Source organism: Panthera tigris, chromosome C1 (genome assembly GCF_018350195.1).
Source record: "Panthera tigris isolate Pti1 chromosome C1, P.tigris_Pti1_mat1.1, whole genome shotgun sequence".
Classification (NCBI taxonomy): domain Eukaryota; kingdom Metazoa; phylum Chordata; class Mammalia; order Carnivora; family Felidae; genus Panthera; species Panthera tigris.
In genome coordinates this window covers 54,957,219-54,981,974 of record NC_056667.1, presented here as the reverse complement: position 1 = coordinate 54,981,974, position 24,756 = coordinate 54,957,219, and the positions used below count along the sequence as shown (strand labels likewise).

Here is a 24,756-nt window from a genome sequence, read left to right as displayed (position 1 = left end):
TAACCCTCCCAAAGATACTTCTTCTGTGCCCACCTGCTGGTTTTCTGGGTTATGCCTTTCTCTTCAAAAAAAGAGAAACTAAACTCAATACAAAAACTAACAAGTTATAGGCCAGTAAAATGACTTTTGCCATTTTAAGAAAATTTAAAATTATATAGATTTAATCTAAAACTTTAAATCTAGTAGTGTGTACAAGTAGTATGTGGGTGTATTAAATGTTCTTCTTTTCCCATGATTTTTTTTTTTTTTTTTGAGAGAGAGAGAGCATGAGGAGGGGAGGGGCAGAGAGGGGGAGACAGAGAGAGAGAGAGAGAGAGAGAAAGAGAAAGAAAGAAAGAAAGAAAAGAAAGAGAGAGAAAGAAAATCTCAAGCAGGCTCCATGCTCAGTGCAGAGCCTGATGTGGGGCGATGTCATGATCAGACCATGAGATCATGACCTGAGCCAAAATCAAGAGTCAGACACTTAACCGACTGAGCTACCCAGGTGCTTAGGTGTGTGGGTGTATTAACAAGTAAAGTCTAACTCATCTGCCAGTAGAAAATGATACTAAGCCAGAGATCATGGATGTTTAATCCACCTCAGCTATTTGTACCTAACACTTCTAAATGCTTGGGGCTATGGAGAAATGACATATATGACATAGTTCCTGCTCTCAAGGAATTTATAGTCTTGCTGGTAGAGGCTGGTCTCCTGAGTCCTCCCAGCCTGTACTTTATTGTGTTTTAATGGTTTTTCGTCAGAGAGGAGGGTGTGTTTACAGGTATGAAAGTGCATAGAATGAGACTATGACTTCTTTCATTTATTCTTCATCATTTTACAGTTATGGAACATCTATTCGCTATCACTTTGTTAAGCACTGTGGATACAGAGATAAACCATGAAGGCATTCAAAGTGTCTGGATAGATGATCATGAATATACAAATAGTCACATACATACACGTACTTAGTCACGTACATGCAGTGTCAGTGATAAAAGTAGCACTTAGTGTTCTTGACAGTTTGGCAAGAAGGAGCCTGATATGAATGCAGGTTTTTGTGCAAAGCTTCCCAGTGGAGGCGTCATATGAGATAGGTTTATAATTCGAGTCAGTAATTGAATTTGGTCTTTTGCTTCTAGCCATGATGGCATAACAGGGACAGGATTTACCTTTCTGCCTGAACCTACTAGAATACCAAACATATATGAAAAATGTTTTTCAGACATTGGACAACAGGTGGTAAAGGATTGTGGAGAGAAAACGGATGAGAAGAGAAAAGAAGTACATAAAAAAAGACCCAAATGAAATTTTAAGGAAAAATATAATAACCTGAATTGAAAAATAAAGTAGAAGGTATTAAACAGCAGATTAGGCAGTACAGAAGAAAAGATCAGTGAATTAAAGAAATAGCAATAGAAACTATCCAAGATGAAACACATGGAGAAAAAAGGACTGGAAAACAAATGAACAGATTACTAGTGACGTGCAGGGTAGTATCAAGAGATCTATAATATGTGTAACTGTAGTCCTGAAGAAGAGGGTGGGTAGAAAAACTTTTTGAAGAATTAATGGCAGATGTCTTTCCCAATTTGATGAAAACTAAATCTACACATACAAGAAGCTCGACACAAACTATAGTATAGTAAACACAAAGTATAGTAAACGAAAAGGAAACTATACCATAAAGAGGGACATTTCATAATGCTGAAAGAGTTAATATATTAAGTAGACATAACTGTCTTGCATATGAATGTGCTTAATGAGAAAGCCTCAAAATATCTGAAGCAAAAACTGATAAAACAGAAAGGATAAGTACATTATTGACAATTATAGTTGGAGATTTTAACACTCCTCTTTCAGTAATTGATAAAACAACTAAACTGAAAGCCATTAAGGCTATAGAACACTTGAACAACACCATCAACTAATTTGACCTAATTGACATTTACAGAACATTCGACTCAAAAACAACAGAATATACATTCTTTTCAAGTGCACATGGAACATATACCAAGCTAAACTATATTCTGAGCCATAAAATGATTATTAATAGCTTTAAATAATTGAAATCATAGAAAGTCTGTTCCCTGGTCAGGACAGAATTAAACTAGAAATTAATAACATAAAGATATATGGAAAAATCTTCAAATGTTTGGAAATAAACACTTCTAAATAACACATGGATCAAAGAAAAAAATCATGAAGAAAATAAAACATTTCAAACTGAATGAAAATTAAAACACAACATAGTAGGGGCACCTGGGTGGCTCAGTTGGTTAAGCATCCGACCTTGACTCAGGTCATGCATGATCTCATGGTTTGTGAGTTCGAGCCCTGCGCTGGGCTCTGTGCTGACAGCTTGGAGCCTGGAACCTGCTTCAGATTCTGTGTCTCCTTCTCTCTCTGGTCTTCCGCCACTCACAGTCTGTCTCTCTCAAAAATGAATAAACATTAAAAATTTTTAAGACATAACATAGGAAAGCTTATGGGATGCTGCTAAAGTGGTGCTTAGAGGTGAATCCATAGAATTAAATGCATATATTAGAAAAGAAGAAAGGTCTAAAATCAGTGGCCTAAGCCTTTCCCTTTAGAAACTAGAAAAAAATAAGAGCAAATTAAACCCAAAGTAAGTATAAGGAAGGTAAGAACAGAAATCAGTGAAATAGAAAACAGAAAAGCAATAGAGAAAAATCAGTGAACCTAAAACCTGGAGGCCAATGAAAGTTCGGTAAAATTGCTCAACCATAGCCAGTTGATCAGGGCAAAAAGTGAGAATCCACAAATTATCAATATAGGGAATGAAAGAGTGATATCATTACAGAGCTTGCATATACTAAAGGTATAATGGAATATTAGGAACAACATTATGCCATAAACTCAAAAACTAAGATGAAATGAACAAATTCTTTAAAAAGACAAACTACCAAAGCTCACTCAAGAAGTAGATAACATGAAAAGCCCTATTCTACTAAATAATTAAAAAGCTCTACTAAATTAAAATAATTAGAAGCTATTTAGCTTCTATTTATGAGGCTATTTAGCTCTGTTTCTCTTAAAGAAACTGAATTTTAGTTAACCTTCCCAAAAGGAAAACTCTAGGCCTTGAATTAATTAATTAAGGGGGCTTAATTAATTAATGGGGCTATTTAGCTCTATTTCTATTAAGAAATTGAATTTTAGTTAAAAACGTTCCGAAAAGGAAAACTCTGGGCCTTGAATCTGGAGCAGATTGTCTCTCACAGCCCTCAGAAGGAGCCATCCCTGCTGGCACCTTGATCTTGACTTCCAGCCTCCAGAGTGTGACACAAAAGTTTCTGTTGTTCAAGTCACTCAATTGGTGGAACTTTATTTATAGCAGCCCTAGTATAGACTTAAATGTAGAGTTAAAACTTAAAACTTGAAGAAAATATAGGAGAAAATCTCTGTGAAAATCTCAGCTTCATAGGAAAGTCATAAAAAGCAAGAATTGTAAAAGATAAAATAAGTTAGACTACATCAGAATTAAATTTTTTTGTTTTTTAAGGCATCATTAAAGAAATAAAAAGGCAAGCCACAGATTGGGAGGATATATTTGCACAACCATGTATATAATATATAATAATCATATATAATATGTAATTTTTTAGAAAATACACAGTCATATATATGATAATCATATATGTGTGATTTTTATATATATAAAAAATTAAGAACTTGTATCCAGAATATATGAAAAATAACAACTCAGTAATAAGACAAATAGATAAATTTGGGAGATTTGGACAGACATTTCACCAGAGAAGCAATACTGATGGCAAATAAACACATTAAAATATGCTCAGTCAGGGCACCTGACGGGCTCAGTCAGTAGAGCATGTGACTCTTGATCTTGGGGTTATGAGTGTGAGCCCACCATTGGGTACAGAGATTACTTTAAAATCTTTTTAAAAAAACTTAAAAAAAATAAAATATGCTCAACCTCATTAATCATTAGAGAGAAAAAAAATATGTTCCACTTCGTTAATCATTAGAAAAATTCAAGTTAATATTATAGTGAGATACCATTTACTTATACTACAGTGGTCTCACACAGTTCCAAGTGCGGATGAGAAGGTAAAGCAATAGGAACTCTCATAGAGTGCTGGTGGGAGTACAAGATAGTATAGTTATTTCATCAGTTTCTTAGAAAGTTAAAGATACATTTACTGAAAGAACCAGCCAACCCATTTTCTAGATATCTACCTGAGAAAAATAAAAATGTCCACAGAGATTTGTATTCAAAGGCCCATTATAGCTTTATTAATAATAAGTCATGAAAACAACCTAAATATTTATTAACTGGTGACTAAACAGATCGTGGTATAGTCATAAGATGGAATACTAATCAGTAATAAAAATAAATGTAACAAAAATTATGCAACAGTATAAGTGATTCTCAAAAGCATTATGCCAAGTGAAAAGCCAGACATAAGAGTACATGCTGTGCAATCCCATTTGTAGGAAATTGTTGAAGAACAAAACTCTAGTAACAGACAATAGATCAGATGTCGCCATAGGTTATAATCAGAGGTTGTAAATTTGGGAGGGGATCACCACTTAAGTGGTTGATTTTATTTTTTGCATATTATGCCTCAACAAAGAAAGAACCTTGAACAAATTGAGTGTCTACTGTTTGCTGTGTTAGGAATTTGCTTAGGTAGATGTGATGTGGGTCCTCCTGCAGGAAGCTGTAGACACTGTGTAGAAAGACTTGCAGTTTGGAGAGAGAGTCCTAGAGGGAAGTACTGCTGGGGCAGAGGAGAGAGTTCTTATCAGGAAGGCTCCATATAATGGCTGCTTGCGTTTTAGTTTGATCTGCCAACAGGAGTCAGGAGAGTGTTGAGAAGGACATTCTAAGCAAAGGCACATGAGTGTGAAAATGCGTGTTACATTTTATAAACAATGAAGAGCCTCGTATTGCTGGAGCCTTGGAGCTATGAGATTTATGTTGAAGTGACAAGAATTGAAGCTGATTGGGTTGGCAGAAAGATAAAAGGTGGAGTGTTTATCGTATTTGCTTAACAAACTGATATTGTAAGAGACGTTATGTACTTTAGAGGGAAACCTTCCCTCTTGGTTGAGAGATGAGGTGATCACTACACCCTTTCATTTCTCTTCACTCCTTTGCTTTTAGCTTAAAAACAAAACAGCAGCAAAACCTTGCTTTTACCATCAGCTGTTTTAAAATAGTAATTCACCCTGCATAGACCTCAGCCAAATTTGTGTAACTAACGCTGTATTTGAGTTTTCACATGTTGTAGGAAAGAAGTATGTTTCAGTGTTTGAGAAAGTCTTTCATACTAGCCACCTGGGAGAGCTGCTCAGATTAGCTAGATCTCAGATACGGCTTCTGCCTTCAAGCAAATGTCCATTTCTTTGAACCAACAGGGAGAAGTACAAGACCTTCCTCACATTACATTTTAGAAAGGAGGAAACCTTCTGAAACTGCTTTTTTGGTTCAGCTCCATATATGTCAAATTCTTAAACATCACTCTCTATCCCTTGAGTGATGAAGGGAAATGCATATGTGTGTGTGGTGGGAACAACATAGGATTTTTTTCCATGGGATTTTGATTAAAGAATAGGACAGCTGATTTTGAGGGCTTGCTCTACAATCTGATACTTTTCTTGTGTATTACAGGCAATGGATTTTGAAGGCTGGGCCGACACCCTCTTTCTTCTGCAGTTCACTCTCTCTTGTGTGATGGGGTAAGCCTTTGTTCCTTGTTAGCAGATAGTTTTCCTAGAGAAGTTTGTTCTGGGATCCTTTTGCTTCATTCCTCAGTATACTGTTCTGTGTCTTGAATGTATCAGCATAGGATAATTAAACTTCCAGATTCAGGTGGTTTCACAGCCCTTGGGAACGTAGCCCTAGGGGCTACTAAACTGATCCCAGAGTCATACTCAGAAGGATGGAGACAAGAAACGAATACTTACCAAATAACCTAGTATGTGATAAGCACCATAATATTTCAAAAGGCATTATTTTATTTCTATATTAATCACTGGACACATGTTTCTGTCCACCTACCTATGAGAAAGTAGGCTCAGAACTCAAGTAAATTGTCTAAATTTGCAGTTAGCAGGCAGCAGTGGCAGCCTTTGAATTGGGGGCTGTCTGACTCTCTCCACCAGGTTATCTTTCTCTCAGAAGAGTGTATGTGGAAAATAAGAGGGTATCTGCTAATGTGCCTTTTCTCTTCACCTTTGTATTTCCCTAATGAATTTTTTCCTTGGCCAGTCAGTTTAGTTGGTGTTTATGACTAGATCTGGCACAAGCCAGGTACATGATGAGCAAGTGCTTCAAAATAAAATTGACATGGTGCATTGGTACTCCAGCTTGGAAGCCTTGTAAATCTGGCCGTTCCAACTGCTGGGCCACTTAGTTGTTAAGTGAACCTGTAGCCCCTCTTAAGGTAGTGCTGATTCGGGTTTCTTCCATCTTTAAGAATCTCTGTTGCCTCCTGGTCCAAGGGTCATATTGTCTCATGGGAGGTGCACACCTGACTCGTGGTCTGTGAGCTCAGCTTTCTATCTGGGTTAGGTGACTAAGTGGGAATATAATATAAAAAGAGTATTCAGGATTAGCAACGGTGGTTTCAAGGGTTTGGTGAGGGTAGCTGGGGAAAACACCTGGTCAACAAATGGACATGTGTTTCTTTTTAGTGAGATTTTTAAAATCTAAAGCTGCAGTACATGCAGGGGTGAGGTGGGGAAAGCTCATAGTGACTACAATGTGCTAGCATGGCCAACGCTGTTTCTCTTGGCTAGAGATTGCTATAAAGTAAGCAACTGGCTCTTACACCTCTTCCTTCTTCATTCCAGGTTTATCTTGATGTACGCCACAGTACTCTGCACGCAGTATAATTCTGCTCTTACAACTACAATAGTTGGCTGTATTAAGGTGAGTTGAAAAAAATACTGTTAGCTTTTGGGCACCTGCTTTGTTTTAAAGTTGTTACTTTAAGTCTCTCTGTGGTCTTAAGCCCCTATAATCCTTTTTTTTCTGACAGAATGTCTTGGTTTGGCAGATTGTGGTGATGGTTTCTAAAATGATCTTTAAGAACTCAAGGGGGTATAATCTCCACTTTCAGGCAACTTGGCTCTGAGGAGTATGGGAAAAGAAGAATGTGTTATCTTAGTGCAGAGGAAGCGGAATTAGGCTTATTTCAGACAGGGTAGGTGATAGGCTTGTCCCTGTAACCCCCATGAAAACTGTTCTGTTCTCTGCCTTAACTCAGTTCTGGCTGTTATAGGGAAAGGGTGCCTGCCAGAAATTAATCAAGGGATTTTTCCAGTGCATGAGCCAGACCTTAAATGGCCCACTTTTAAAAGCTGTGTCTGACATTTCCAGTGATGTCATTTCCTCCAGATCCCTTTTATTTGAGGGAGGCTCATTTGTCTTCAGCCAGGAGAGCCAAGTTGACTTGAATATTGAGCTGAAGTTAGTGGCTTGAAGCCTGAGGCCTGTTTCATCTGATTTTGTGCTTCTAGTGCTTTAATCTCCAACACCACAGCATGCCAGATTTCCAAATGAATTAGCAGGGTAGGCTTGCTTTCTAAAAAAGGTAAGACAGAGCCGGGTGGGGGTGGGCGGGGGTGGGCGGGGGTGGGGGGGTAAGACAGAGAGGTAGGCCCTTGATCATTTGGGGAAAAGAATACTATCCCTTGGGACTTCCTTTCTGATTCCCCATTTGTCAATAGTGAGGGAAGGGATTGCACAATAAAGTTTTCATTGCTCTGCTATGTTTCCCTTTATATCTCCATGGAGTGGTGTCCACTTGCCCTCACTTTGGAAACTAGATTTGGGTTAAAATTTCAGAAGGTCTGTGACTTCAAATCATGGAATTGGAGTGTTTGGTGTAAATAAAATTCTAAATTAAGCTATAACTAGTTAGTTGTGTGAATTCCCATGAGAGCCAGAGACAAGTTCATCTGCATTCAAAGGCCTAGGCTGCTAAAATAGTTTTAACCCCTCAAGTTAGCTCTCAGCTCTGTTTTGGTTTTGTAAAGTAAATGGTTCAAGAGCAAAGTGAATGCAGAATAAGAACAGCAAGAACCTGAGAGACAGGCCAGTTGTTGTTACCAGTTTTTAGCCAAAAAGGACAGTGTAGGAAAGTCAGTGTTTCCTTTTTTTTTTTTTTTTTTAAGATTTTTAATGTCTATTTATTTTTGAGAGAGACAGAGACAGAATATGAGTGGGTCAGGAGCAGACAGAGAGGGAGACACAGAATCCGAAGCAGGCTCCAGGCTCTGAGCTGTCAGCACAGAGCCCAACGAGGGGCTCAAACTCACAAGCTGTGAGATCATGACCTGAGCCGAAGTCGGACGCTCAACCGACTGAGCCACCCAGGAGCCCCAGTCAGTGTTTCTTTTTAGTAACGAACCTATTTGCTTAAGATTTCTTAGTGTATTTTCTTTTTATTTATCAGCATGGAGTACAAATATAATCACACTCTTATTAACATACAGTCCAGTACCTTTCTTTTGATATTTCCTCCTCCCCACACAACCCTATTAATTTACTCTGTCCCCAAGGGGCAGTTTTACTTCCAAAGTCTAGAGGGAGGGAAAAACTGGACTGTTGGATTCGTTTACAACCACTGTTGGTCCTCGCTGCCTTGTATCACTGCTGAAGGATGTCTTCCATCTTCAGACGGGAGTGCGCTGCTGCCCTTGCTGGTTCAGAGCCTCATGGGCCACAGGGGAGTTTCTTTCATCAGCCTCCCGGTCACAGCCCTTTTAGCTCAGTCACTGCCCCAAGAGACTGTCAGTATTTCTTGTTTTTCTTAATCATGGTGGGAAGATTATGTAGGTTACTTAGTTAAAAGTGGAAATTCCTGGGCCCACCTCATATATACTAAATCAGAGGCTGGAAATCATCATTTTTAACAAGGTTTCCAGATGATTCTCTGGTAGACTAAAGTTTGAAACTTGCCGTCTTAGTTTTCAGTTACTAGCATAGATTCTTCTGTGGTTGCTAGTAAGTTCTGCTTTGGGGGCATTGCTGTCTTTTCCTGGTTGATTTCGAGCAGCAAGGTTTGGATTCTGAGTCCTTTCCCTATCTGTAGCTCCCTGGGCAATCTATGCAAATTAACCTGCCTTCTCTCTAGATCTCTGTTCCAAGTGAGATCCTGTTACACATTTTCTCAAGTTGCCTACTGACCTTATTTACTGTTATATGGTATTTATTTTTATTTTTTCCCCTCAAATAATAAGAAAAGCTGTTCTAAGTTAACTTGCTTAGACCTAGAAAAGGTTGACATGATTTTGAATGTTCTCTCAAAGGGCACTCCCATTATACAATTAATTTTGAGGTTTCTTTTTGGCCTTTTAAAAATGCTGTGGTAGTTCTGCTTCCATAGGCCCAATCTAGGAGAGCCCAGGTTCTAAAAATGTTTGTGACATTTATCATTTACGACAGCTATAATAGTGGAGAGGGAGGCAGTGACTTGTGAATGTGAAAGAGAGAAGGTTAGGGAAGAATTGAATAATAGCTTGAACTTTGGGAAAGTTTATTTCACCTCTGTGGTCTGAAGATAATTGAAAGGAAGCCAGAGAAGCAGATGTTTACACCTAGGAGCTTAGGGAATCAGGAGAGGTAATTTTAGGTATGCTAGTTTGAGACGACTTTTCATATGTGGTATTTTTTTGTAAGTTTATTTATTTATTTATTTTGAGAGAGAGAAAGAATATCCCAAGCAGGCTGCTTGCTGTCAGTGCGGAGCCCAGTGTGGGGCTTGATCCCATGAACCTCGAGATTGTGATCTGAGCCAAAACCAAGAATTGGACACTTAACTGACTCAACTGAGACACCCAGGCGCCCATCATGTGTTTTCTTAAGATACCAAAGAAGCTGCCTCTAAAAACAATGTTGATGTTGGTGAACTGCCTACCATCCCCTTTTTCCTTTTTAGAACAAGAGGGAGAGATGCTTACCTGTGAGGTTTTCCTGCTTCACTTTCCCCTCACAAGTCAATGGTTACCACAATGGGAGGAAGAAGCATTCTTTTCTAAGATTACTAAATGTGCATTATTTTTTCTACCCCTAGTGTTTCTCTATTTAAATTTATAATGTCAGCCTATAACATGGGACAGGGAAAGTGGATAATCTTGTGATAATTATCAGTGAAAGCATTTAGCTTTTGGAGATTTAGATTGGGAAGAAGTTAATGTCATTGTTTCCTTATTAGTGGCCTTACTCATACTATGCTCATTTTAGGATTGGTGGGTTTTTCTGTTTATCTGATTTTATATTTTAAGGATAGGCATTTGGGCCATTGTGTGGATGAGTTTACATGAATATTGAAAAGCTCATTTAAACCTGTGTAACAGCATATTGCTGTTTTTCTTTGTAGAATATATTAATAACTTATATTGGAATGGTCTTTGGTGGAGATTATATTTTCACATGGACGAACTTCATTGGCTTAAATATCAGGTAAGTAAAAATATTTAAATGTAACCACTTTGACAGGAGGGATTTGGATACTCAAATAGTATCACAGTAAGGGGCTATTTAATGCAAATTTGTTTCTTTATTAAACTTTTATGGAGCACCTACAGTGTATTATATATATTTAATGTCTTCACATAATGCTTTTTAAGAAATGGGGATAAAATGGTTCCATATTTTATGCGCACGCTATTTAAGGGATCTTTTCTGGAAGCTAAACTCCTTCTAGCCTTCAAAGAACAATCCTTTACTTATACTAGATGGTAGTACAGTGTTGTCAAGAAAATTCAGGGCTAAAGAATAGCAGCTCTGTTAGAATTGCTTTATATGTGTCTGACCTTGGACATATCACTGGATTCCTTTAGACTTTATCAGTGGTGAGGGTGACTTGTATGAAAGACCTTTTTCAGTTCCAGAATTGATTCCATGGCTTTAAATACTGTCTATGTGCTTGAAAATTCTCAAATTTGTATTTGGGCCAGACCTCTGTCTTCAACTCCAACTTCTATGTCTAACAGGCCACTTTACATCTCTAGCTAACATGTCCAAACCTGAAGTCCCTATTATTTTCTCCAAAGTGTGCTCCACCCGTAGCCTCTGTATATCAGCTGATGCACACTCTGTCCTTCTAGCCTCTCAGTTCCAAAACCCTGGAGTCATTCTTGACCCTTCAGTCTTCTACCCAGTATCCAGTGTGTTCACAAATTCTCTTGGCTCTGCCTTCAGAATAGATCCAGAAAACAGTCACTTCTCACCTGCATTGCTCCCAGCATCATCTAAGCCACCAATCTAGCATCTCTTGCCTAGTTTACTGCCTAGTCTTCTCCACTTGCATGGTTAACTCCTTTATGCCTGTAAGTTTTTGCTCAATTGTTACCTTCTCACGGAAGTCTGCCCTGACCACCTTGTTTAAAACTACAACCTGCTCTTCCCCTTCTAATGCTGTGTTTTAAACCCTCTTATTCTATTTTTCTATTTATCTTTTCCAGAGCACTTAATCCTTTAATATACTATAAAATTTGCTTATTTATTGCCTATTTTCTGTCTCTCCTGTTAGAATGTAAATTCCTTGGGGGCAGGGATCTCTGCCTATGTAGTTCTCTCATTTCTCAAACTCGTAGAATGAATCCTGCTATTGCTTAATAAGTGTTTGATGAATCCTATGTGGATTGGTGAAAAAGCACTTTGGAAACTATAAAGCTCTCTAACAGAATATGGGAGTGTCATCTCTTTAATTTACAGCAAATTATATTACCTGTCTGGGCTCTTATTTCTTCAATATAAACAACTATTGATAATACCTATTCTACCCTGTTCTACCTTCTTTATGAATGAACATGAAAATTTAGTACTAATACTGGTAATAGGTTAGTAACTCATTGTTACTCCTTCCCTGACATTTATTTGCCACTATAGTTATTTATCTTTTAAAGGAAAAGTCATTCATTATTTGTGGGTGTAGGAGTTGGGGGGTGTAATGTGTACTTGAGGATTGTATATTATGGAAGGAAGATGAGTAGTTCAGTCTTAGACCTTGTTTGGAGTTATAGTTCTGATGCTTCCTATCTGTGTGACTTTGAGTTGTTTATCTTTTCTGAGCTTCAGTTTTTTTAGGTGTTAGGGGTGAAAATACCCATATCTCTTGGGGCACCTGGGTGGCTCAGTTGGTTAAACAAACGACTCTTGATCTCAGCTCAGGTCTTGATCTCATGGTGGTGAGTTTAAGCCCCGCACTAGTCTCCATGCTGGGTGTGGAGCCTCCTAGTTAAAAAAAAAAAAAAAGAAAAGAAAATGAAAGAAAATACCTCCTTAGACTTGTTAGAATGAAATAATCTAATATAAAGTACCTAACTCACTGCTTGACATCTGTGTTTAGTAAATACCAGTTTCATTCATTAATATTCATGAGAAGGGGCCAGGATGTAAGGAACAACTTGTTGGAACAGTTCTGACTTGGAATGTGATCTGCGTTTCATTCACTTCTAAAAATTTAGATTAAAGAATCTTTTTAGCACTATATAGACCTGAGTCAGAGATGCCTTGATTTTTGTTATGTTAGCTTCAAATAAATAATCTTAACAACCAAAATGAAGTGAAAGCTTCTGTTTGCATTTTCAGATCTCTGCAGTTCAAATTGCTTTTGAGATGATAAAAGTATCTTATAAGAAAACTTAGGTATCTTTTTTTTTTTTTTCCACATTGCAGGCTATTAAAAGTGTCTGAGTATTTTGGAACGTTATAACATTTGCCAATCTAAGGTAGATCAAAAGCAACATCTTGAAAATTCTTCCAGTAGAGTTTCTTTTTGTGTTGGGTAGTACATTTTAGTTCTGGTTACACAGTACCATTTTGCTAGCAAGGATCTTTGGTAATGATAATCATGATAATGACTGTCATTGGTACTCTGGCCCTAGGTAGTATTTTTAATAATTTTTAATTGCTTTCGCATTTTATTATAAATTTTACATATCCTATCTCTTCAGTCTCTTTTATTACAAGGCTAGGGAGAATAATTGATGTACTTAGCCAGCCAAATTAGTTGCAGAGTTGGAATTAAAACCTACATGAATTTCTGTTCAAATGCTGTTTTTCATTATAGTGTGCTTTTTACCTTTTGTAGAGGAAAGCTCTACAAAACTATTATCTAATTTTTTTCACTTTTTCTCTTTAAAATGAAAATTATAGTTTTATTATTTACTTTTTTTTGAGTTCTTCCATGAGTTAATAAGTAGCCTCATAAGCTGTGGACATTATTTTTTAAATGCAAAAACCAAACTTAAAGTGGCTATCAGATTCACTTTGATCGAAATGGTGTCAGTCCATCTTTGGTGGACTGCACTTTGAAGGAAATCATTAATTGAACATATTCTTTTGTTTGTGTGTGTGTGTGTGTGTGTGTGTGTGTGTGATTCATTTACTGTTTATTGAGTGCCATTAACCATTACATGATTTTTAATTTAAAAAAAGGTAGGGAATTCACACATTCTTGTAACCCATTTTCTTATTCCACATTTTAGCCAAAAAATTTCACAGAGAAGTTGAAAGAATTTTACAACGTCATCATATATTTATTACCTGAATTATACAATGAAAATTCTACTATGCTTATGCTTTATTACATATCTATAATTGAACTATATTCTTCAAAGATTCTGTGATTAGACCCAGATACATTTAGCTTTCCTCTACCCTGCCTAGTTTCTTTGTTGTTTTAAGAAGAGTTTAAATAGCCTTCTCTGGTGTGATTCAAATGCAAGAAGCAGGAGGTTTGCACTGGTAGCTACTTATTAGGCTTCATCCAAATTGATTCTGGGATTTAGGCGGCACTTTTTTAAATAGGTCTCCGTTGAGAGCCTGCCTGTCTTCAACTCTCCTAAAGGCTTTTTCTCCAGCAGCCACTTACTGAGTGCTCACCAAGCCCCAAAGGCAGCAGAGAAGGGAGGGAATGATTAGTGAAGGGTGGTGACAAGAGCCTGCTTCTGTACTTACTTTCCATCTGTTGCTGGAGTTGGCCTGTGGGTTTGGCCTACTGTAGCCTTTCCAGATAATGACATCATCATCTTCATAACTGCCCAGGCTAGAATTCCTAGAGTCTCTGGGACTCATCTTTGTGATTTTTTTTTCTTCCATTTTAAAAAGTTGTTATATGATTTGAATACAGTGAAATTCACCCCTTTTAGTTTACAGTTCGGTGAGTTTTGATAAATGGATACAGCAGTCCTGTAACTACCACCACCACATTCAAGATATAAAACAATTGTATTGCCTCTAAAATCTCCCCATGTCCCTTTGCATTGAACCTCTCCCACTACCCTCAGCCTCTGACAAAGATCTGTTTTCATCTGTGTAGTATCCAGATTGTCATGGAAAGGTAGCTCTTGGTCTGACTTCTTTTCACATCAGATACTGCATTTGAGATTCTGTGTTGCACTCTGAGATTCTGTGTTGTTACATGTATCAGTAGTTTGTAACTTTTTATTGCTGAATATATTCTGTTATGAATATATCACAGTTTTTTATTGATTGACCAACTGAAAGACATTTGGGTAGTTTCCAATTTTTAACCATTCTGTATTAGCTGTTAAAATACTTGCTTAAAAGTTTGTTTGTGAACGTAAGTTTTCATTTCACTTGGGTAAATACCTAGGAGTGGAATTCCTGGTTTGTCTGGTAAGTGTTATGTTTCATTTCCTAAGAAATTGTCAAATTATTTTCAAAAATGTCTGTAACATTTTGCATATCCCTCAGCCATGTATGATGCACTATGCTGGTTGCTCCACATCCCAGCCCTTGGTATTCTAGACATTCTAATAGATCTGTAGTGGTTTCTCATTGTGGTTTTACGTGCTGTAGTGATTCATGATGTTGAACATCTTTTCATGTGTTTATTTTCCATCTGTATATATTCTTTAGTAAAGTGGCTGTTCAGATATTTTGCCCATTTAAAAAAAAATTTTTTTTTAACGTTTTACTTATTTTTGAGACAGGGAGAGAGAGAGCATGAACAGGGGAGGGTCAGAGAGAGGGAGACACAGAATCTGAAACAGACTCCAGGCTCTGAGCAAGCTGTCAGAACAGAGCCCGACGCGGAGCTCGAACTCACGGACCGCAAGATCATTACCTGAGCCGAAGTCGGCCACTTAACCGACTGAGCCACCCAGGTGCCCCTATTTTACCCATTTTTTAAAAATTGGGTTGTTTTCTTAAGTTTTTTTGTTTTTTGAAGATTTTATTTTTAAGTAATTTCTGTACCCAACATGGGACTTGAACCCGCAACCTTGAGATCAAGAGTCACGAGCTCTACTGACTGAGCCAGCCAGGCGCCCTTTGTTTTCTTAAATTTTCAGAGTTCTTTATTTATTATGGATACAAGTCTTTTATCAGATATGTGATGTACAAGTATTACTTCCCAGTCTGTGGCCTGTCTTTTCATTTTTCTAATACTCTCTTTTGAAGAAGAAAATTTTTAAGGCTATTTTATCAGTTTTTCTTCTATGAGTTATGCTTTCAGTGTTAGGTATCTAAGAAATCTTTGCCTAACCCCAAGGTTACAAAGATTTTTCCTCTTATGTGTCCAAGAAGTTTTATACTGCTTTCGGTTTTACAATTAGGTATGTAGCTCACTTTTGGATTAATTTTTATATACTGTGTGAAGTCTAGATGAAAAGTTCTTTTTATTGTGTGTGTGTGTGTGTGTGTGTGTGTGTGTGTGTGTGTGTGTTAATATAGACATCCAGTTCTAGTACCTTTTATTGCAAATGTACTTTCTCTGTTGAATTGCCTAATTCTTTGTAACACTCTTTTGAAGTTCTTTTATTATCACTATTTTATAAATGAAGAGGCTGAGGCCTAGAGAGGTTAAGTAAGTTGAATGTATTCTGAAGTTATGCATTGAGTGTGTCTGTATACGAGGCATTGTGTTCTAGAGAGACATGGTACATTCCCTTGTAGATCTGCCAAGGTCACATAATTAGTAAGACATGTCACAAGGATTTTAACCCAGATGGATTGGACTCCAGAGTCACCAAGTTCTCATTCCTGAATGCATTTATCATTCAGAAAATGACTAAATAATTACAATGTAACCTAGTAAACCATATATGTGTCCATCACCATTTTAGATTTTCGGCTATTTGAGGGCAGAAATCACTTGTCTTATTTCCAGTTATGCCTGCATTTATCAGTGTCTGGGCCATAATAAGCATTCAGCTAGTACTAATAACAAAATACTGGCCAGTATTTAAAAAAAATTTTTTTTTAAGTTTACTCATTATTGAGAGACAGGGAGACAGAGTATGAGCATGGGAGGGACAGAGAGAAGGGGAGACACAGAATCTGAAGCAGGCTCCAAGCTCTGGGCTGTCAGCACAGGGCCCAACGCAGCCCTCGAACTCATGAGCTGTGAGATCATGACTTGAGCCGAAGTCAGACGCTTAACCAACTGAGCCACCCAGGTGCCTGCTGGCCAGTATTTTTTATGTGTACTAGAACTGAGCATTGTCCTAACTACGCATACTTAGTCTCTGTAACAGCTCTATGAGATAGATGCTGTGAATATTCCATTTCACAGAGAGGCTAGAAACTTGCCCCATATTACCCAGCTGGCAAGTTTTCAATCCATGATTTGCCTTCCAGGTCTTCATTCTTAACTATAGTCTATAAATAGTGGATACATGAATGGATTACTTTTATTTTCATATTCCTTCATGATATGCCATACATACTGGTTAAGTCAGCCTTCTTTAGTGTAATAAAACTCATTTTGTAGCTTCTGAGGCCACCCTAGGGTCTGCATAGTCTCTGGGACGGGACATGGTGAAGCTCAGAGTCTAGCCCCACAGTTATTCCTGGGGATTTTAGTCTAGCTACCTCTGCCCAGTACCCGAATCTTCTATTCCCTCATTTTGAATTCCTTTGCTTGTTTCTTTAGAAGGATGAGTTGCTTCTCAATTTCAGACTGCTTCTCCTCCTGTATAATTTCATCTTAGTAGATTCTATTTTGGTTCCAGACTTCTCCTGAAGGACATGAGCTTTTCCTTTGCTTAGGGATTTTCTCACTTGGGGAGAGAGAAGGACATGTTTTGTATTATCAGTTAGTTGCTGCTGATGTAATATCCACCAGGCTATTTGTAGAGTTATATAACTGGCATTTATGGCACTAGAATAATTTGGACTTTTGAATAGGATCCAGGGAGGTTGGCTAGCCCTTGGTTATATCATAATTCCTGACAGAAGAACACTGAAATGGAATATTGCAAAAAATCTGTGTTCTCTACCAGTACTGCCACTAGCTCTTTATAATTCACCTTTCACAGCTTTAGTTTTCTTGCTCTCGGTTTTTGAAATCAAGTTGTCTATCCCGATACCGTCACTAAACTTTTCCACAGTCCTTAGGAACTGTGCCACATGCTCTCGGTAGGCCTGAAGTTATTTTACAGGAGACTTGGGACATTTGAAGGAACCTCCTCCAGGTGTGGAAAACACGTAAAATATGTTATCCTTTTAGTTCTGATGGGAGCCTCCACCTACATTTTAAAGATTTTTAAGAGGCAGAAAAGAAAAAGGAGTATAGATGTAGGGTAGAAAATGATGGATATGCTTAAGAGCACCTGGGTGGCTACGTTGTTAAGCATCTGACTTCGGGTGAGGTCATGATCTCACGGTTTGTGAATTTGAGTCCAACATTGGGTGAACTCGAGGCATGCTTCAGGTGAGCAGGAGTCCCCACTTTGGGTAAGCACGAGCCCCACTTCGGGTGAGCCCCGCTTCTCTCTTTCTCTCTCTCTCTTTCCACCTTCTTCTCTCTCCCTCTTCCCCTCCTGGGATTCTCTCTTTCTTTGCCACTCGCTCACTTGTGCCCTCTCTCTCAAAAAAAAAAAAAAAGATGGATATGCTTAAGTAGTTTGGACTCAGCCCCAAGTTGAGGAATAGTATGAAAGGAAAAAAAATTTTTTGGAACGGGAGAAGGGCATTTCTCTTACATATTTGGAAAGAGCTAACAGTAAACAGTGAGAATAGATAGAAAACAAGTTTTTAGGCTTATATTTTTCCATAACATTTTTTAGTTCAGACTCTTAAAAAAAAAACTATCTATGTGGGGCTTCCCTAGAATTCTGAGTATTTGCTTAATTCATATCAGTTAATGAAACAAATAATATCTATGTCAAGGCCCATGAGTTCCAAACAACATCACAACAGGATTTAAGAGCCTTTTTTCTAAATTTACTCCTGGGCAAATTCCTAAAACTCCTAGGCAGATGAATTGGTTCACATCCTGGCCAGACATCGGTGACTAAGGTACTTCTATTTTTAAAGTATGTGCACAGACCAATACTTATCCTCGTGTAGAAAGGATATAAACATGCATCTGGAAAGGCAGCAGATAGGGACTTAATGTTTGTTGAGTGCCTGGTATATGATGCCACCTTTACAGTGCCATCTCGTTTAATCGTCTCCCAGTTCACATGATAATGCAATTGAGACTCAGGGAAAATAATTCATCCAAGGGCACACAGCTGCCATAGTGAGAAGCAGAACTGAGATTCTCACCCTGGTTTGACTATAAAAATCTTCCCTATGATTTAGCCATGTGAGGGACATGGGATAAGAGATTAAATGACCCCTCTTTGTTTTGAACATTCCTAAAGCTGCCTTGTTTACCTCCTGCCTTACCACTGATTTGTCTTTATTCTTCTGTCTTCTTTGGCAAGCAGAGTAAGAATCAGAATTATTGAACCCAGTCTATAAATATGTTAAAGAAAGTGATGACTTAGTGTTTGCAAAGCCATAGATTAATTTTTATCTTCATGGAATTTATAATCTAGCTGGGAAGATTTATTTCCTTATTAACAAATGTATGGCAGGTACCTACCAAACTTTGTTTTAGGCAATGGGGGTAGAGCTGTTATCAAAACTGTTTAAAACTGTTGCCCTTCGTGGAGTTTTCCTTCTAGTAGAGGAGACAAAAAATGAATTACAATACAGTGAGTAAAATATTTGTTGGTGGTAAATGTTAATAACTGTGATGATAAATAGTAATGGAGAAAAGGCAAGGAAGGGGGATGAGGAGTACTGCAGGGAATAGGGTTACATTTTGTGTCAATACCTAAAAAAGGGAGGGGATGAGCCACATCAGTTTCTGGAGAGAAGAACAAGTAAAAAGACCCTGAAGTGGGAGTGTTGTGGTGTGTTCAGGGAACATGGGAGGCCAGTGTGATGGCAGTAGAGTGAATGAGATGAGATGAGCCATAGAGGTAGTGGGGTGGAGTGATTGAGGACTACTTTTAAGAGAGAGGAAGACAGAGGGTTTTGATTAAACAAATGACATGATCTGATTTAGTTTTAACAGAATTACTTTGCCTACTATGTTGAGATTAGGTGGAATGAGGAGGGAAAGTATGAAATGATTAACACCAATGCCTTTCATTCATGTAGGAATCATAAGGCATTTATAATAACATTTGGTATTTATATGGTCTTAATAACAGCCATGAGGAGACACGTCTGCACATTCTCATGAGAGCTTTCAGCAGCTGTCATCACACAAGTGTCACAGAGTAGCTGTTTAGACTGGTACCTCTCACAAAGGCTATGGTTGTCTTCCTGGAAGACTTAATAGAAGAAAGGACAGTTAGGTAAGTAAGGCCTTGAGCCATAGGTAGGATTTGGAGAGATGGAAAACAGAAGTGTACGTATTCCAGCCATTGAGTGCTGCATGAGCAAACAAAGGCGTGGAGCTGGAAATGCAGATGTTGGATGGGAGACTGGGAGGGTGGGCAGTAGGTACTCCATAAGACGGATTTCACAAGGGTACTACTGGAAAAGTGGGCCAGCACTTGAGTGAGTGACGAAGGAGGAATACCCAGCTTGAGAAATACTGTGAGAGTTACTACTGACCCACAGATAATAGGGGTTTGCTTACTCAATACAGTTAAGGTCTCTTTGGGATGACCAAAGACAAAGAGGCCTTACTATATGTAGGACTCCTTGATTTTCTGGGTGAACGGGTGTGCAGCCATGAAGATGAGGAAAAGCAGCAACTGGCAAAATCTGGTTCTTCTTTTCGGCAGTATTCGCTCCTGGTGTGCCTTGACATTTTGACTTTTATCCCTATTGGGTGTCTATTGTGTCCCAATGAGTGTTTTGAAATGATCTATTGTCCTGTTACATAATTTAAATATAGAATCTAAGTTATATAATTAACATGTAATTTTAGATAGCTTATTGTTACATAAATTATATAATTAAATTCTCACTTCAATCCTGTAAGAGTGGTATTCTGATCACCATTTCACAGATGGGCTCATTTCACAGAGCTGAGGCTCTGAGAGTTTAAGTAACTTGTCCCACATCACAGAGCTTTGTAACGTTTATTCATTTTTGAGAGACAGAGCATGAGCGGGGAAGGGGCAGAGAGAGAGGGAGACACAGAATCTGAAGCAGGCTCCAGGCTCTGAGCTGTCAGCACAGAGCCTGATGCAGGGCTTGAATTTACAACCTGCGAGATCATGACCTGAGCCAAAGTCAGATGCTTAACCGACTGAGCCACCCAGGCGCCCCATTACAGAGCTTCGTAAATGTCATAGTCAACAATTATGTGGTTTTTATTCAATCCTGTGTCACCTCTGTGCTTCTCTCTGTTCAGATTGGAAAGCTCTGGAAGGTGATATATATACAGAAGCAACACAGCTCTGCTTTACTTGGCTGGTGAGAAAGATGAAAAAGGGCTCCCGGGAGCTGCTATGTGGGGAGTTGACATGGGTGTAGGAAGAATATACCCAGAGGTCCAGTTTCAATTATTTGGCAGGAATTACTATATGTTAGGAAATGGCAGTAAAAATCAAACTGCCTTGGCTCATAGGCTTGGGTATAAATTGACCTATTTTACATGTGGAATACAGAAGGCAGCATCTAGTCTGGGAGGCAGAGCTACATGGCTAAACACATGAGCAGATATGTCAGCCACAAAGGGAGATGGACATAGTCTGGACCTTAGGACTCTTGCTCTCTGGCCATGGAGTTGCTATATGGAAGGCATTTTTAGCATATATTTGTAGAGTGGATATCTAATTGTCTCAGGCTAGTAAATATGTCTGGAGCTGTAAGTCTAGAAGAGATAGATTGTGTTTGTGTGGCTTTGGAAGATCAGAAGTGGCCAGAGCAGAGGTGGCACTGTTCACTTTTCCAGCCTGTCTTGCAGTATTCTAACTAGACCCTGTCTGTAGTGCATTGGAGCCTTGTCTTTTTCTTCTGTTTATCTCCTGGCTCTGTCACAGCATGTTGAGTGAATTAATGGTAGTGCTGTGATCTGAATATTAGGCAAGTGGAAGATTGCTTGAGATTTAAAAAAGTGAATCTTTAGGATGGTCAAATATATAAATAACAAATCCAGAGTATCAGAGGTCGTCATATTTAATGTGAATATTTATGGAGCCAATAGATTGAGAAGTTTTTTGTGTAAAGTATTAGAAGATACTAATTCCAAACCATTTGGTAGTGATGTATCAAGATTCATATAGATTCGCATCTGGCCTGTTTCCCTTTCTTTTTTCACCATCCTCTTCTTCCCCTCCTCCCAGTTTCCCTGCGTTCCCAAAGTGCATCTCCCCTCTGAGTCTAGGAGTAGCAGAGCTGACAGGGAAAGAGCGAGTAGGGAATATATATTTTCTGATTGTTTACCATGTGCCAAGATTAGGGCCTGGTTCTTTATGCAAGTTATCTCATTTTATCTGCAAACAAGCCTAGAGAGATAGTATTACTCTTATTAATACAGAAATAGAATCTCAGATAAATTAATAAATTTGCCAAGGGGCACAAAGCTGGCAGTATATTCAAGATTTGAACCAAGACCTAACTCCACAAAGTCCATGTCTTTTCATTACACTAGCTATGCTAGAGATATAGGGTCCAGGCCTCATCCTTACGGTGATTCCGTAGTATTCCAGGGTATTCTTTGTCTTCTTCAATCCTACACTGCTCCATTACTTCCATCCAGGTGAAATCAGCTTAATATAAAAATCAAATTGTGGGAGGGGGGATGGGCTAAATGAGTAAGGGGCATTAAGGAATCTACTGAAATCATTGCTTCACTATATACTGACTAATTTGGATGTAAATTTTAAAAAATAAAAAGTGAAATTAAATCAATCAATCAATCAATAAACTTGTGTTATAAAAAGAAAAAAAGGAAAAAAAGATTGTCTTGACAGGAAAAATAAAGAAAGCATTGTTATACTGAGGTTGTCCTGGGAGGGGGAACCCAGATGACAGGATGTTGTGAGTTCAGATGGGGCTGGAGGCCGAGGGAAATTGCCTGTCATGTAGATGTGCATGTGAACCTCAGAGAATTTTAGCTTCAGTCAGGAAGGCTATAGTAAGCCATCTCTGTGGGTCCTAGCCCAGCTACCAGGGAAATCATCTACTTGATGCACTAGAAAACCTGAAACGTTTCTAGAAGAGTCTGAGAGATCAAACTCTTAAAAAAAAAAAAAAAAAAAAGGAAAGAAAAAAAAGAAATGGAAAAACTACTAGATGAAGGAAAAGATGAAGCTCTATGAAACTGGCATAAAGATTGGGTTCGTGAGGGTCTGGAGTTTCTTTGGGCCATCACAGATACTCAGTTAAGCAGTTATTTACTGTATTGCTACAAAGTGTCAGGCCTGTGCAAGGGACTTTGTAGAGCTCAGAGTAAGGCTTTGGAAATATATAGGCTTATGGGAACAAAATAAGGACTGGTATCTCTTCTATCAAGTGGAGCAGGGGCCATAAGGGAGGAAGCTGTTTCAGTGGAGAAAATCAGAGGGATACGGGTTTTATTCTGGTCCATTATTAGGATGCTTTGTGACCCTCAGCAAGTTATCTTATGACTCTGGAACTCAGTTTCTTCATCTGTAAAATGAACATTCTTGCCAGGGATATTGTACTTTGTAGGAATATTGCCATGGCAGATGTATGTTAAATGCTTGACATGGAATAGACTTTAGTAAATGGTCACAATTTGATGATTAAGTGCTGTGACTGCCTGATCTTCCTTCCTTATTTGTAGGGAGCTAGCTAGGCATTTCTCACCCTGCTGCAACTGGTATGGTGCTGGAACCCCAGAGCCCAGAGGAGAATAGAACTAATTTCAAATTAGTGGCAAGTTCATGAGTCAAGGGGTCAGGCAAAAGATGGGGGGCCCAACCCAGGACAGGCATGTCTGAAATCAGAGTCTAGGCCAGGCTGCCAGCTGGAGACCCAAAAGAGTCACAGGTGTCAGGCTTAGCAGAAGAACACATCAGAACAGTCTCTTGACATGCTCCTGAGCTCCTCTGGCTTACTTTCACTTAGTGACTGGGGCAGGAAGCTGTGTATCCCGTGTGGGTTTGAAGTCCCTGCAGAGAATAGACAAGTATAATCAGGGTCCCTCATGTGCGAACCCTCCCTGGTGGTCGGTGTGGTGGACAAGTGAGGGGTATGAGAAACCAACTCATGTCAAGGGCTCAGATGATAGGTTCTCCACTGTGAACTTGATCCTAGTCAGAAAGCAGGTCTGTGAATCCCCCAGGATCTGCATGTTTACTTAATAATTGGGATGTTTTTCATTCTTACTAAAAATTACATTTCTTTGTTTTGAATAATTATTTTTGAAAATCCAGGAAATAGAAATAAAAAAGAAATCACCTCTGAGCTCACTCACCATCTTTCTAGACTTTTTTCTGATGCATATCGATGTACATATTCATGTTTATGTAAATAAAATGGGATTAGACCATATTTAATGTTTTGTGAGATTATTTTTTCATTTAAGATGTCATTGCCTGTTTTCATATTATATGATTTTATGAGATACATAATATTCTATTGTGTGGATTTATATAATTCCCCCTTGGGACATTTACCCTTTATCTAATTTTTTGCTGTTATGAATTTTGTGGTAAACACTTTCTTGATAAGTCTCTGAAGATGTACACAATTCTTCCATGGAGTAGGTTGCTAGGTCAAAAGGATAAGCAGAATTCTAAGGTTTATGATTTCAACAAATTGCATTCCAGAAAGGTGGTGTAAAATTGGCACGCCTGTTGGCAGGTGTGTGCAAGCATTCATTTCCCCAGTGGATAATGCCATGATGAGGGAGCATCTCTTACTTGGTAGATGAAGATTCCATATTATCTGTTGTAATTTTACGTGCTGTTGATATATGAAGGTAGCTTCCACCCCCGTACCAGTCTCCCTTCCATGTGTCGTTCCTTCATTCCTCCCTGATGGTGGTTTTCTTTTTTGCAGCATTGCTGGGAGCCTGGTGTATTCCTACATCACTTTCTCTGAGGAACAGCTGAGCAAGCAGTCAGAGGCCAGTAACAAGCTGGACATTAAGGGGAAAGGAGCAGTATGACCCAGAGGATCGCTTCCACTACTTAGGCCCGAGCTTTTGATCAACTGAGAACACTGGCATTTCTTACACAGACACTCAGGTGTCTTGATTACAGAGAAAATACCATTCCTTTGCACTTGTACAATCTGAGGATTGATTGCTGCCTTTTAAAATTTTATGAGAGAAGCTTATAATTGACTCTATTTTAAATATGCCATTGGAATTAATTTATATCAAACTGGAAAATGTACCGGGCTTTTTAATTTATTTCTTTTATGCTGACAATGAACCATCAGTGTTTTGAAAATATTTTATTCCATAGTTTGATATCCAGGTATCCCTTAGAGCTGCATCTATAAAGTGCTCCAACTGGAGCCTCCGCATTGAAATTGTTGCTGCATATTGAGGTAGCTCAGTCTTCCTTCTACTGGAAATGCAGCCAAGTATCTA

General features: G+C 38.5%; 1 protein-coding gene across 1 annotated transcript in view; it reads left to right on the top strand.

Annotated features, from left to right (window-relative positions):
* The window catches only part of SLC35D1 (solute carrier family 35 member D1), a 45,344-nt gene extending 20,800 nt beyond the window's left edge, over window positions 1-24,544 (top strand). Inside the window, exons 9-12 of the mRNA XM_042997531.1 lie at window positions 5,640-5,707; window positions 6,824-6,902; window positions 10,357-10,439; window positions 24,219-24,544. Coding sequence (XP_042853465.1) covers window positions 5,640-5,707; window positions 6,824-6,902; window positions 10,357-10,439; window positions 24,219-24,327 — 339 coding nt within the window. The 3' untranslated portion in view covers window positions 24,328-24,544. The remainder of the gene's footprint in view (window positions 1-5,639; window positions 5,708-6,823; window positions 6,903-10,356; window positions 10,440-24,218) is intronic.
* Window positions 24,545-24,756: the final 212 nt, after the last annotated feature.